This window comes from Habropoda laboriosa, unplaced genomic scaffold, assembly GCF_001263275.1.
Source record: "Habropoda laboriosa isolate 0110345459 unplaced genomic scaffold, ASM126327v1 scaffold176, whole genome shotgun sequence".
NCBI classification, from domain to species: Eukaryota; Metazoa; Arthropoda; class Insecta; order Hymenoptera; family Apidae; genus Habropoda; species Habropoda laboriosa.
In genome coordinates, this window is record NW_017100321.1 from 1,036,342 (window position 1) to 1,049,838 (window position 13,497).

Sequence of the window (13,497 nt, forward strand, 5' to 3'; positions counted from 1 at the left end):
TACATGCACTTTGAATCGCACGAATTGGGCAGGGTAAACTAGGGCGAAAGTTTCAGAATTGTCATAAGCGGAGTGTGCTAAATTGTAAAGTAATAGTATGAACTTACATAAAATTTGCAATATCATTAACTGGACTATATAGTTACGCTACTTCTTACTTAATTGTATTCGTTATAATATTTCTTATGATATTCATTGAAACAGCATGGATAGGCATAGTTGACTTTATAGTAAACGTTTTATTTGGTAAGTATTGATTCTCAGTTGAACAAATAAATAATACCAAACGAAAGACCGATTCTTATATATCTGTTGTGCTATATAACATTGCATTTAGTTTATATATTTATATATACATATAGTTTTTTTGATAGTCATATGTAACAATTTTTTCAAAATGATACTAGGAGCTTCGTTCTGCCCTTACCTGCCCTATCCATGTGCCTTACTTTCTGATAACACGTTTAAGTGATTTCCTTTTTCGGAACATTTACATATGATTTTCATTCTTCTTTGGACATCAAATTCAAAATCGTTACATTATACATTTATAGTAGCTAATCTGTTTACATGTTTATTGATAGCAGATTTATCACAGAGATATATTATTTTATTCCTCGAGTTGTATACTTCATCTGTAATCGTATTGTATATTTTTATTAGAAAGATGGCATTAACGTTATATTTGATAACACATTATCCATTTTTAACTGACCTGAGTTAATCATCCCATTCATCATCGTCGCTGGTTTCACTAGTCGATTCATCACTTTCACTATGGATTGCACTTGATCGCTCAGCAAGAGCCCTCGATAAAGCACTAGCTAATCCACCTTGAAATACTGGTGTTTTACTTTTTACCTCATTCGAAACAGGCCTTAATTCAACTCCCTGACGAATTTGCTCCAATAAAGCATTTCTAGAATCTCCAACAGGGGGAGCTTGTTTTGTTTCAGACTTATCAATTTTCTGAAATATAAAAGTACAGTATAACTATCGAATTCCATGATATAATATATGTGACAATTCTTAGTTTTGGTACTGACTCTAAGTATAGTGCCACTCCTTATAGATTCCATGAGCGTTGACCTAAGGTCAGCAATGTCTTCGTTATTATTGTTATTACTAGTATTATTATTATTGGAAGAACTTATGTTGACAGTTCCATCATCAGTGTTGAGTAGATTAGGCAACGGTGGTGGAGGTGGAACAGGTGCAGTTGAGTTACTTCTGGAGCGTGGAACTGGAGCTGGTGCTGGTGGTGGTGGTGGAGGAGGTGGGGGTGGAGGTGGTGGTAGTGATGGAGCAGAAGTTAAAGAAGGTGGTGGTGGTCGACTTGGCAATGTTCTATGAACTGGTGGTGCATTAGGTGGTGCACTTGGTGGTGTTGAAGGTGCATTAAATCGATTTGGAGGTAGTGGTGGAGCAATTCTGGTTTGATGCTGTAAAAACGTTACTTTGTTAATATTATATGTCTTGTCTAATTATATAATCTTACAAGACAAAATATACAAACAGGTATTGTTCTTGCAGGAACTGGAGGAGGATATTCCTGTCTTTGAGGTGCTATTGGTGGTGGTTGTTGCTGTTGTGACTGTTGTAATTGTTGTACATTAGTTTTTGGAATAGATGAGGAAATATCTTCTCTAATGGCACTCATGCCTCCATTTTTTTCAATAAAATCATAAATAAAATTGCGCGTGTCTTGATTCCTGAATTGGTGTTCTGACACACCAACCTTATCAAGAAACATTTTTAAATGTGGATCAACTTGTTCTAATTCCAATTCTTTGCTACTGGCATTCCACTCCATATGTGAAAGATGTCTAAAAATGTTCAGATAATCATAAAACATTTGTCAAATTTAATAAAAGCAATGTTAGTATAGTAATTGAATACAGTCCCAACCTAAAATTGGATGGAGGACCAATGTCATCTTTTGTTAATTTTCGCTTAGCTTTATCTCGTTTTTTCTTTTTACTTTTATACATGGAACTACTAGAAGCACTCCTATTAACACCAATTGTATTTGGAGTTCCATTTGATAAATTAGAGGTTGACCCTGTGCTAAATGCAATGGGTGATGTATTTGTATTGCTTTGATTTCTCCATGGTAATGTTGCACCATGTTGAGTTTCACCTTCCATTTTAGACCGTCTCTGTATCCTTCTCTGACGTTTGGCATTCAGCTTGCCAAGAAGAATGCTCCTAAGAAAAATATTCAACAATTCAATTTACAGCATCTGTGTCACTAGCAAAATTAAAAGCAGCCATACAATCTTCTGCTTCAAATGTATGAAAATATGATAATGGTGCCTTGTACTCCATTGCATTATAAACTTCATGTTCCCATAACATTGCTTTTCTTTGTAAGCAATATAAACGAAGGAAGAAACTACGTCTAGGATTATCCCTTATCAATGTTATAATACCTGTAGTTTTCTTTATCCATTCTTTATGCAAAGGTGGTTCAGTCAAATATAATTGAATAATACCAGCTGCTAAACACTGCAAGAAATAAAAGTAATTCACATTCTTTTATTATTATACTACATTGTTTAAAACTAATTGTTACCTTAAAACATTTATTTCTTGCTGCTATATACTTATTAACTGTAAATAATGAGGTATAGACATTGAAAGTATAAAAGTATTAAGTTTGCTTGGCTGTTTAAATAAAAAAAAACTATACAATTATACAGTGAAAAATTTTTGCATGATTATTAATCCTCTGATGTCATTTGATTCACTCATGACTAATACATAAATTTAAATACATCAGTTTACTCTTACAGTGATTTTATGTGAAAACAAATATACTATATCATTAATGTTTTTAAATAAAATCGTTCAGTTCAGTGTTTCAACATTATAAATTTTTCTACACAGTATTAAATATGTCAATGTCAAATATAATCCATCAGATAAATTTCAAATAAATGCTATATGTCTACTAAGCAAAGAAGATTAAAATTTAGCTATTATATCAATAATGGCAAAAGTATTTACAAATAATGTTAAAATTAAAGTGACAGTACATGTTTATCTATATTTGTCGATCGACAAAATTTAGGTCAAAATCAGTGTATTAAAATGACACTTACGATATTCATAGTCATAAATTTTTGTTAGAATAATCTTTACCTGGCACCGATTTCCTATCAATTGAAAGACTTGCTCGTTTTCTTCCGGTTTTAAAATTGTAGAGCCTCTATGTTTGTCCATGGTGCCTGACTTCATTTTTAACAAGGTTAGGATCCTCGCGCTATCACACCGTGATATTTGTTACCACGTTCTCTCTCGATCAATAGATTCTGTTTCATAATTTACCATCAACCTGTTCCATTTTTACGTATTTTTGCAAATTGAATAGACATATCGATGTGAAATCCGTGGAATAAAAATGGTCAATCACCACCCACCAAAGCTATTCCTGACACTATCCCCACAGGAAACTCTACCAGTTGGTGATGACATTTTCATCTATCCGGTTCAATGTTCCACGTTTCCTCATTCGATATATTCTCGCTCTTAAATCAGATTGGACCTCGCAGAACCATGAAGTATCATTATACAGAATATGTTTCATTTAAATCTTCTCCTTACTCGAATTATTTTTTTTCTGCATATCATGTATGAATGAAAAATTTTATAAATATACTTTTAATAAAATTTAACATTATATAAAATTCAAATTTAAAGCAGTTTTTGTTTATTGTTTCATGTCCTATATATACATATACAGTAGTTATAACTTTTTAAAATTGAAAGTATTATACGTGCATTCTTATTTTATTATTTGATATAATATGTAAACATAAATGAATGGCATTGTAATTGTTATCAAGCTATATTAGCATGTAATAATTTAAAAATCATATACAAGATAATCCATTGTAGCAGATTGTATAATTAAACCTTCTTTTATGTTTTTATACTCATACGTGTTTGTACGTGGTAAGAGAGCAAGTTTGAATTTTTAGCGCGTTTTGTTATCCTTCGTTGTCGCTATAATCACAAACTGCAAATGGCCACGGGTGCAATTCACGTAGTCTCAGAAATGCGATATCAAGCGGAATCTTATTTTGTATGCAAAACAGCATCGTCAACGATGATAGCGCAACAGTGATTATTGTTACCTGTGTATTTCTTCGGAAACGGAGTTACTCGCGATTTTCCTAAGGTCGCGCAATTGAGTTTTCCGCGGGAAAACAATGTCTGGATATCGAAGAGTGAATTACTACGAACTGTGCAGATTGTGTACCAGCAGCGAAGGAACCAAAATGAACATTTTCCGAGAAGAAGGCCGTAGACTGCATCTTCATTCAAAAATTCAAACATATTTACCTGTACAGGTAAGGCTATATATTTTTATTTTAATCAAGATAGGTTTTTAAACATTCAGATTGTAAAACAGACAGTCTTTTATAGATACTTCTAGTATCACAATTCTTGATTTGATCGTGTGATTTAATTACCTAAATGATTGTTTTGTCAACAAATAATCGACAAATAATATATAAGATGTAATTAATACTTTAAGGTTTTAGAAGAGGATTCATTACCAAAAATTGTTTGCCATGAATGTGTGAAAAAATTAGAAAACTTTATTGAATTTAGAGAAACAGTTATAAGTGCAGAGAGTATGCTAGAATCATATTTTACTTCACTGCGATTCTCTGAAGATTTCTTAAAAGAAGGTAAGGTTTATGTGAAAAGCACAGAAAAAGATAGACCTGTAACACCTGAGAGTGAAGTACTAAAGACAATAGAAAAAATAGCACCTACTACAGGAAATCAAATAGTGAACAATGATCAACAAATGCAACATCAACAACCTGTTGTCGTTAGTAACATAAATGCTTCTAATATTCAAATTATCAGTGGAGTTCAAGCAAGAGTTCAACAATATAAATGTGCCATGCAGGTTTGTTAAAAAGAAAAATGTTCAAAATGAATATTATAAATTATTACTGTTGTTATTATATAGTACTACCTATATTCAGTTGTTTTTATTCAAAACTTATAATTCAAAATTTTTTTCACATATATATGTGTGTATGTGTGTGTGTATTTTAGATGCAACCAGGAGGTATGGCAGCTGCTGTTGTAGAAGCAACAGCAGAAACACATTATAGTTATCAACAACAAACTTCGCAGCAAGTATCACCTCAACAATCAAATGAAGCACAAAATCAAATTAATGATCAACAGAGTCCAACCACACAAATTCAACAAGTGCAAAATCAAATCCAGAATCATGGCCAAATACAATCACAAAGACAAATTTCTCAACAAATTAATCAGTCAGCTCATATTTCTCATCCACAAAATCAAACACAAGTTGGTCAACAACAGCAGCAGCAACAAAATCAATCACAAATAACACAACAAATTCAACAGTTACAAAGACAGCAAAGGGAATTTGAAAAACAACATAGACAACTTCAACAAATTGAAAAACAGGTGCAAATTACTTCTCAGCAAGAATTTCCTATTAAGCAGGAACCTCAAGCACAAGTAGTACATCAAAATAATAACATCATTTTAAAAGCAGAACCTGAATCTAAACAAAATCAACAGATTATTCAAAAGGTACAATCTGAAACTCAGAAAGATGAAAGTGCAACACAAAATGTACAAAGTTATACAACTGTACAGGCTACACCAGAAGTATTTTTAAATTTAGGATTCAAAGAAACTCCTTTGGTCACACAAACTGTTCGAGATGAAGGAAAAGAGTTCAAAGATTTTGCAAAATCAGAAGATTCCATATCTCGTAACTCAATTGGACAAATTTCAGAATTTTTAAGAATAAAATCAGGGCCTGAACCAACATCTCTAATTACTGTGAATCCTCAAGTTATTTCACAAACTCATAGGAATGCCACATGCAAAGATTGTGGCAAAATGTTTTCCTCCATAAATCAATTAAATGGTCATAGTTGTTCTGTTCAAAGTCTTTTAAGTGAAACCTCTGAGAATAGTGGTAACAAAGAAGATCCTTTACAAACTAATAGCAATTCTTTTAGTTGTGATGTTTGTGGTAAACCATTCAAACGAAGAGAACATCTTTATCAGCATAGGAAATTACATACTGGTGAACGTCCATATGTGTGTACTACATGTTCAAAAGCATTTAGTCGCAAAGAACATTTAGTTAGGCATTCTGTATCTCATACAGGTGAAAAGATGCATGAGTGTGAAATGTGTGGTAAAAGCTTTTCTCGAAAAGACAATCTTCACAAACATCGTAAAACACATGGTGTATCAGGTCCATATATTTGTGAAACTTGTGGGAAATCATTTGTGGTAAAGCATTATTATTTAATGCATTTAACAACTCATGCTTCAACTATTGGGGATGGTGTAAATTGTCAGGATCCCTTACCATACAAGTGTGATATTTGTCACAAGGCATTCTCTGTAAAACAATACCTTACAACTCACAAACTTAGGCATAGATCGAAAAATAATAATAATTCTGCTCAGAATGCTGTAAATGGTCAGCAGCAGCAGCAGCAGCAGCAGCAACAGCAACAACAACAACAAACACAACAATCTAATACTACAAATAATGTAAACATAGTTACAAATAATGTTGCTAATTCTGGAAACCTAAATAATAGCAATGGACAGTCTAATAATGGATCAACAGTTGAAATGCAAAGTGTTATTGAAAGAAATGAACAACCAAATGGTTCATTTAATAATCAGTATCATAATAATATACAGGAGTTTCAATGAGATAAGGGGAAGCGTGTCTATTATGTTCTCTTGCCAAATGGTAATAATCACAAGATTGTTGTTATGTGAGCAAGAGAAATTTTATGACGCGCCAGAATATTTTCTTAACTAAACCTGCTGTTACTCAAAAAGAAAATTTTTTGTACTTTAATAACATATGAAACGGATTTACATATTATTTTCAACAAAGAAAAAAATTAAATAATTCATCACTTATATTATATCAGTAAAATTAATCAGTCAAAAAGTAGACTCTTCAGTGGCTTATGAGCTTAACTTGAAGTACATTGTGTATATATTTTGCCAGTAAAGTATTACATGTATGAAATGCATGCTATGTTTTGTATGAATGCACACTGTTATTTAACATTCGAAAAATTGTGTGCTGCAAAATTTAAATGTACGTAGATAGTCATGAGGTTGTTTCAATACCTGATTAGAGATGTGTTTCAAGTAACTTGAAACAAAAATATCAAATCAATGTATAATCAGAATATTATGTATGAAGGATTATCTATTATTTTAGTTGTTTACACTAATAGAATTAGAATAGTGTATTAAAAGTAGCCAGATCTTTTTATAAATTTGATCATATATATAAACTTTTTGTTATTACATTTTCATGTAGTTAATGATGTAATCAATATTTAGATTTCTTTGTTATAAACAACCAAATCAATTAAAAAAATTATTTTTTATTTCGCTTTGTGCAATATTTCTATAGTTGTATAGTTTAGACATATAGTTATTAAAATCGGTGAAATAATTTTTTTTAACCAGTGATTGCAACAATCTATGACCAGTTTACAAAGTATTTTAGAATTATATGGTTTGTATGTAAACTTAGAATACAAAACAAAATCTAAGACCAAAGAAATTTATATTATGTATAAATTGGATAAATAATAGAAAAATAAATGTAAGGTAAAATCAGGCATAATTCAGCCTGATTAACTCCATTATAATTAAGATTTCGGTTAAGCGTGCATACAATATATATATACATATATTGCAGAGCACATTATAATATTTGCAATGACCTTAGAGTCATTGTTTTCTAACAAATGAGAGTGTGCCATACAGTGAACTTTGGATATAAGTATATGGGAAATTATGATTGTCTAAATTCCACATTAAATTTCCAACATATATTGACAAAAATCAAGAGGAATTAAAAGAATTTATATTTCTTACACCACATTCAGTTTTATTGCATCTGTACATAATTAGCATACATTATTAATTAATTTATATCTTCTTTTTTATCCAACAATCATATAACAAGATTGAAAACAGGGGGCAACTATATCATCAAACAAAAGTTCCCAGTGTATCTTATTAATTCTTTACCTATATACTTACTAAATTTTGTATTTTTGCACAAGAAGGGTAGACTACTGAAATTTATAATTTACTCGAAATCATCGCTTATCGTGATATTTAATTTATGTGCACTTCTTTCATTATGTTTAATGAAACAAATACTAGTGAAAAATTTAAATCGCACAATTTTATATTGTATGTTACAGTATTGTTACTGAAATAAACATAAAGTTTTTATTTCAAGGCAAATATAGAATTTGTTATTGGATGTACAGTAATGATATTTTTTTCCAGAATAAATGTCATAATGAACTTTGTACAGTACAAAAAATTTATTTTAATTACTGGTCAGACTTTATTTTACCATAAAGTCTTGTACATATATTGAAACAAAAGTAATGAGTTTAAGACTGTGTTTCTATATCACCTAGAGTTAGGTGTACATTGGAGGTACATAGATTTATAGTGATAAAATTGTATATAACATGGTCCAGTGAGTAAGACAAAAAACTGTTAGTGCACTGTTCCTAAAGAAATGGTATTCTCAGCAAAGCAGGAAATACCTATATTCATATTGAAATATTGTAAAGTAGATATTAAATCCAAAAATACAGTGCTTTTATTAATTGCATACTTTGTGCCTAATTACAAAATCATTTTCTTCAAAGATCTATTTATGAAATCCTAAAACTAAACTTTGATTTTAAGTAGCCCCCTGCTGTATGTAACTTGCAGAAAAATGACATAAATTATTCAGACATGATTATTTTTGAAATTTGTACTGTTAATTTTTATATTTTACATTGTATATATTTTCCAACTAATACTATATTTAAATATATTATAATATATTAAAGAATATCAACGTATGGTTTATTTAAATTTACCCACATGTGTACATATTAATATATACCGTTTAAATTAATTTGTAAAATAAGGTTGATTGACATTTCATGATTTAAAAATTTATTTTAATGTAAAAAATACAGAAATTAAAATTTTCAAATTAACAAATTAAAATTTAATATCAATTTTAATGTATACGCGTAGTGTGATTTCAATTTAGCGCGCTATTTCAAATTATGTAAGTTATTCTATAAACACATGAAATATTTACATTTAAATTATGTATAGTTTACACAAAAACAATAAACAAAAAAAGCTTTTGTTTAATAAAATTATTATTATTACTTTATGTAAAGAAGTAGTATTCAAAACTTCTTTCATTGTGATAACTGACTAAATAATAATGTTCAATATTATTTGTTTTTATAATAGTACAAGCATCAAAAACATTAGAAAGTATTAAATAGAATTGAGAACAATTTGAAATAAGTCTACACAAAATATTGGATTAATATTTGAAATATCGTTTCGTTTCCGTTCGTAACGTCTGAATTTTAGAAACATTTTAAGTCATACTAAATTCCTTGCGAAAATTTACTGACCATACAAATTGTTTACGAACTTTTAAATATTTGTTTTTATATTTCGTCATACAATTTCTGTAAGTCTATTTTGAATGAATAACTTTTTTTTACAAATATATCGTTGTAGTAAACTAAAGTTCAATCTATAGTAAGATATTTGATGACAAGTTTGATCATAGAAGTATGTGCAATCATCATTTTGTACATATCTCCTAAAAAAATTAAATCTTTTGACTACATTATGTTAAATCAACTAATTTTTAATATAATATTTCTACAAATATAACAATTTTAATTCGTGATAATAGCATATTCAGGTAAGCGTCAACAATGTAGTGACAGTGCTTCAGTTATAGGTTATGTTGTTACTTGTTGATTTTTGACAATTGTTCAACAAATTTTGTGATTTATTCAAAGGAACAAGTATTTCGTTTAAATTGATAAAAATTTTGATATTATAGACACATGAAGATATAATTTTTTGTTATAATATTATCAAATAAATATTTAAGTTGTAATCAATATAAATTGCTCTGATGTAGTGTTTTCTAAATATTTTTAATGCAAAATAAACATTTTCACAACATACTTTTAGCACACAGCTTAATAACTTTATATTTTTGCAGATAAAATGATAAATATCATTATAAAGTTGAATGAAACTGTTTTTAATTTTTTTTTTTAGATAAGAATAGTAGTGTCTTTTAGATATGTTAAAAAATTTATCATTTTTATAAAACATGTAAAAAGTTATGTAGGATCATTGATCATAGTGGCATATGGTTGGCAGAAATTTTATCACTATTTCTGGGTTTGAGCCAAAGAAACAGCTTATTCAGCAGTCAGAATTAGACTGTTTTGTGAACAAAACTTTCTTTGTGTTTTGACATCAGTTTCAATTTAAAAACACACAACATTTTTAGTGTGTTAAAGTTGTTTAAAGAAGATGCAAGGAGAATTAAAACCATTAAAAGAACAAGTGTTTCCGATATCTAATTGTTTAATTTGTTATATGTACATATTTGTGTATATTTTTATAAATTATTTTCAATAAAACACATTTATAATTTGTGCAATCTGCTTTAAGCATTCAGTGTTGACTATGCAAAAATATGAAAAACTTTGGTTTTCAAGATATTAGATTTATTTTAAGTTAATAATAATTGTTCTGAATGATTTTTAAAAATTTGCAACATTTAGTATTTCAAATTGAGATTTGATAATACTTTATTTTAATGTTCTATTTTTATTTCATACAGGTGCAAAAAGAAAATGAAAATGAAGCGTAGCAGATCTTTGTCTCCTAAAGCTTCAAATAGTGAAGAAGATATGAAACGCATAAGGCTTGAAGAAAATGAAGAGGCAAATGATATAATAACACATCCAAACATATTAGATTTTTCTGATGATGTTTTGCTGAACATATTCAAATATTTGAATCCAAGTGATCTCATGGCAATAAGTTTGTAAGTTTTGAGAAACTCTTAACTTATAATTGTTACAATATTATAATATATAAAATTAAAATTTTTGTTTTATATGTTACTAGATCTTGTCAGCGATTAGCTCAAATAGTACAAGATGCTATACGTGGTGATTTGTATTGTGAAAATGATACAGAACTCAGTCCTTGCTTTTTCAATTCTATTAAAACTACATGCACTCAACTTAAAGAGTTAATTATTGAAGAATATTGTATTAATGGAAATAAGGTAAATTTAACTATTTAAGTAACTACTTTTAATGAAAAGAAAAATAAGAAAATCTTGTTGTAGACAATAAGATCTATTTTGCACATTTACAGATTCAAATAACAGACTTCCCACGTACCATTGAAAAACTTTCGTTAGAAGGCTGCAAAATGGGATATTTGCGTAGTAATAAGTCATATTTTTTCAAAATGAATTTCCATATGCCTAATCTAACAGTAAGAAACTCTCTTTACCATTGCATGTATCTTTAAATTACTTTTTCTAGTATCTACATATTTGATTGCTTTTGCTATATATAATTTACTTCTTTATGTTTTATTATATATGAATAACTATAAGTTACAGAACAACTGCTTACACTAATTGAAAAATTGAGAAGTTCTGTCACTTAATAATTATTTGGTAGGTTCATTTTTAAATAACTCATTTTCTTCCAAATCTGTGATAAATGTTAATATTCCGACAATAAAAAAAAAGCAGACTACATATAACATTGCTTACTATCTTTTTATTCATTTCATTATTTTTTTTCCTTGAATTTTTACTAATGTGTACATATTTGAATAATATTTTATAATTTTTAACACCTATGTTTTTCAGTGTTTAATTTTAAGTAATTGCCAATGGTTTACTCCTCATTCATTATTGGTTATGAGTAAATTGCCAAAACTGAAAGAACTAAGGCTAAATTCCTGTCACCGTTTAGGTGAATGTGTTGCTTACACCAGTTTAGCTACAAGATTTGGATTCAAAACATTAGAAGTAAACAATATTACATATTTGCATTATCAATGTTTTTATCTAATAAGTAAAGTAATAAAATAATTGTATATTTCAGATCCTTGATTTACGAGATACAGCGCTTGGTGATAGTGAAGTTGGATGTTTTAGTTGTACTAAAACTTTGACACATCTTTATTTGGAATGCCCGTCTAGTTTACGTAATACGGATTCTGGTGATCAGGAACCACGACCCTTACAACGAGAAATTTTGAATCAACCTCCAGTGTATGAAGATGTAAATCTTGCACAGGTATACTAACAATATTAAACAAGTTTATGTGTGTTAGCTTGCTAGTTACAGTTCTTTTTACTATTGTTACTTGATCTCTTAGTTTTTGGTCGAGGATGGATTTCGTTGGGAAAATTATATGTTTGGGCGTTGTTTAATAACAGATAGAGCAATTTGTGCTCTAGGAAGTGACACATGTGATCGTAGGATAATCAATAATTCAGCGGAAGGAGTTATAGTTGTGGAAGAAGACAAACGAATATTTAATAATCCGCATTTAAAAACATTGGTTGTTAGGTATTATTCTGTTCATAACAAATTTTTGTTTCTAAAAAAAATAAACAATTAAAAGTAATATTTTTTGTATACATTTCAGAAATTATCCACATGTTACAAACTTAAGTCTCGTACATTTGGCTTCAAATGCATCAAGTCTTGAATATCTGGATGTAAGTGGCACTTCCGTTACAAGGCAAGGAGTTGAAACTTTCAAGTCACAAAGATCAAATGTTAAAATAGTTACCTCTTTCGATGAAACATAGTTATAACAAACTACAATAAATGCGAGAATTTAGCATGAGTAACAGATTTAAATATATGTTTAATACATGTTTGAACACTGATAAGCACGAGCATTTGAGATTGTGCAGATACATTCTGAAGGCTTCAATAACATGATACTTTTACAGTTGAATAGATCTATTTTCCGCAAAAAATGAATATAAGCATAAGAATTAGAGATAAACAATTTTTTACTTTCTTTAAATAATAAACAAACTACAATGCGGAACATAGAATAATATTTGAAATTTACATCTTAATTTTACAATCTCCATGTGTGTTCAATATATTTATTCGTATGTGTTACAATTTTATTACATTGTATATAAATATTTGTGTGCAATCTAATAATATTAAATTTTATGTCGGCAGTCTGTAGTGTAACAAATCAGATACACTATTTTGTGCTAACGGTAATGAAACTTCATTATCAAGCAAAGGCACTAGCATGTATGAAATATTTTAAATACATTATTTGAAGAGAGAGAAAAGGGGAGAGGAAGAGTCATATACAGTATTGATAATGACCGTAAAATGAAGAAACAGTAGAAACAACCAAATATGTTTTTATTCCTTTCTTACATCTTTTTAGTTTCGTACAACAGGTCTGTTCAACTCAAAGGTCTTATATTTAGGATATTTAAAAACAATTGATAAAATGATTTAGAAATTATTTATTTAAAAAAATAAATAAAAGTTATTTAAAACAATT

At 29.0% G+C, this 13,497-nt stretch overlaps 3 protein-coding genes across 3 annotated transcripts; 2 read left to right on the top strand and 1 right to left on the bottom strand.

Moving 5' to 3' along the window:
- Positions 1–615: 615 nt before the first annotated feature.
- LOC108574228 (neural Wiskott-Aldrich syndrome protein-like) lies at positions 616–3,432 on the bottom strand. Its single transcript, XM_017936766.1, is given in 7 exon segments — positions 616–635; positions 716–969; positions 1,047–1,442; positions 1,517–1,826; positions 1,909–2,213; positions 2,215–2,508; positions 3,145–3,432. Coding segments are annotated over 6 exon segments (1,650 nt in total). The 5' UTR covers positions 3,241–3,432; the 3' UTR covers positions 616–635; positions 716–720.
- Positions 3,433–4,073: 641 nt separating this feature from the next.
- On the top strand, positions 4,074–6,749 carry LOC108574294 (zinc finger protein 184-like). Its single transcript, XM_017936860.1, has 3 exons — positions 4,074–4,355; positions 4,544–4,927; positions 5,080–6,749. Exons 1-3 carry the CDS (start codon positions 4,215–4,217, stop codon positions 6,745–6,747), a joined length of 2,193 nt encoding a protein of 730 aa, XP_017792349.1. The 5' UTR covers positions 4,074–4,214; the 3' UTR covers positions 6,748–6,749.
- A 3,689-nt stretch (positions 6,750–10,438) lies between these two features.
- LOC108574322 lies at positions 10,439–12,771 on the top strand. Its single transcript, XM_017936891.1, has 8 exons — positions 10,439–10,514; positions 10,760–10,966; positions 11,050–11,212; positions 11,305–11,427; positions 11,813–11,974; positions 12,051–12,245; positions 12,328–12,521; positions 12,601–12,771. Exons 1-8 carry the CDS (start codon positions 10,447–10,449, stop codon positions 12,764–12,766), a joined length of 1,278 nt encoding a protein of 425 aa, XP_017792380.1. The 5' UTR covers positions 10,439–10,446; the 3' UTR covers positions 12,767–12,771.
- The last annotated feature ends 726 nt before the right edge of the window (positions 12,772–13,497 follow it).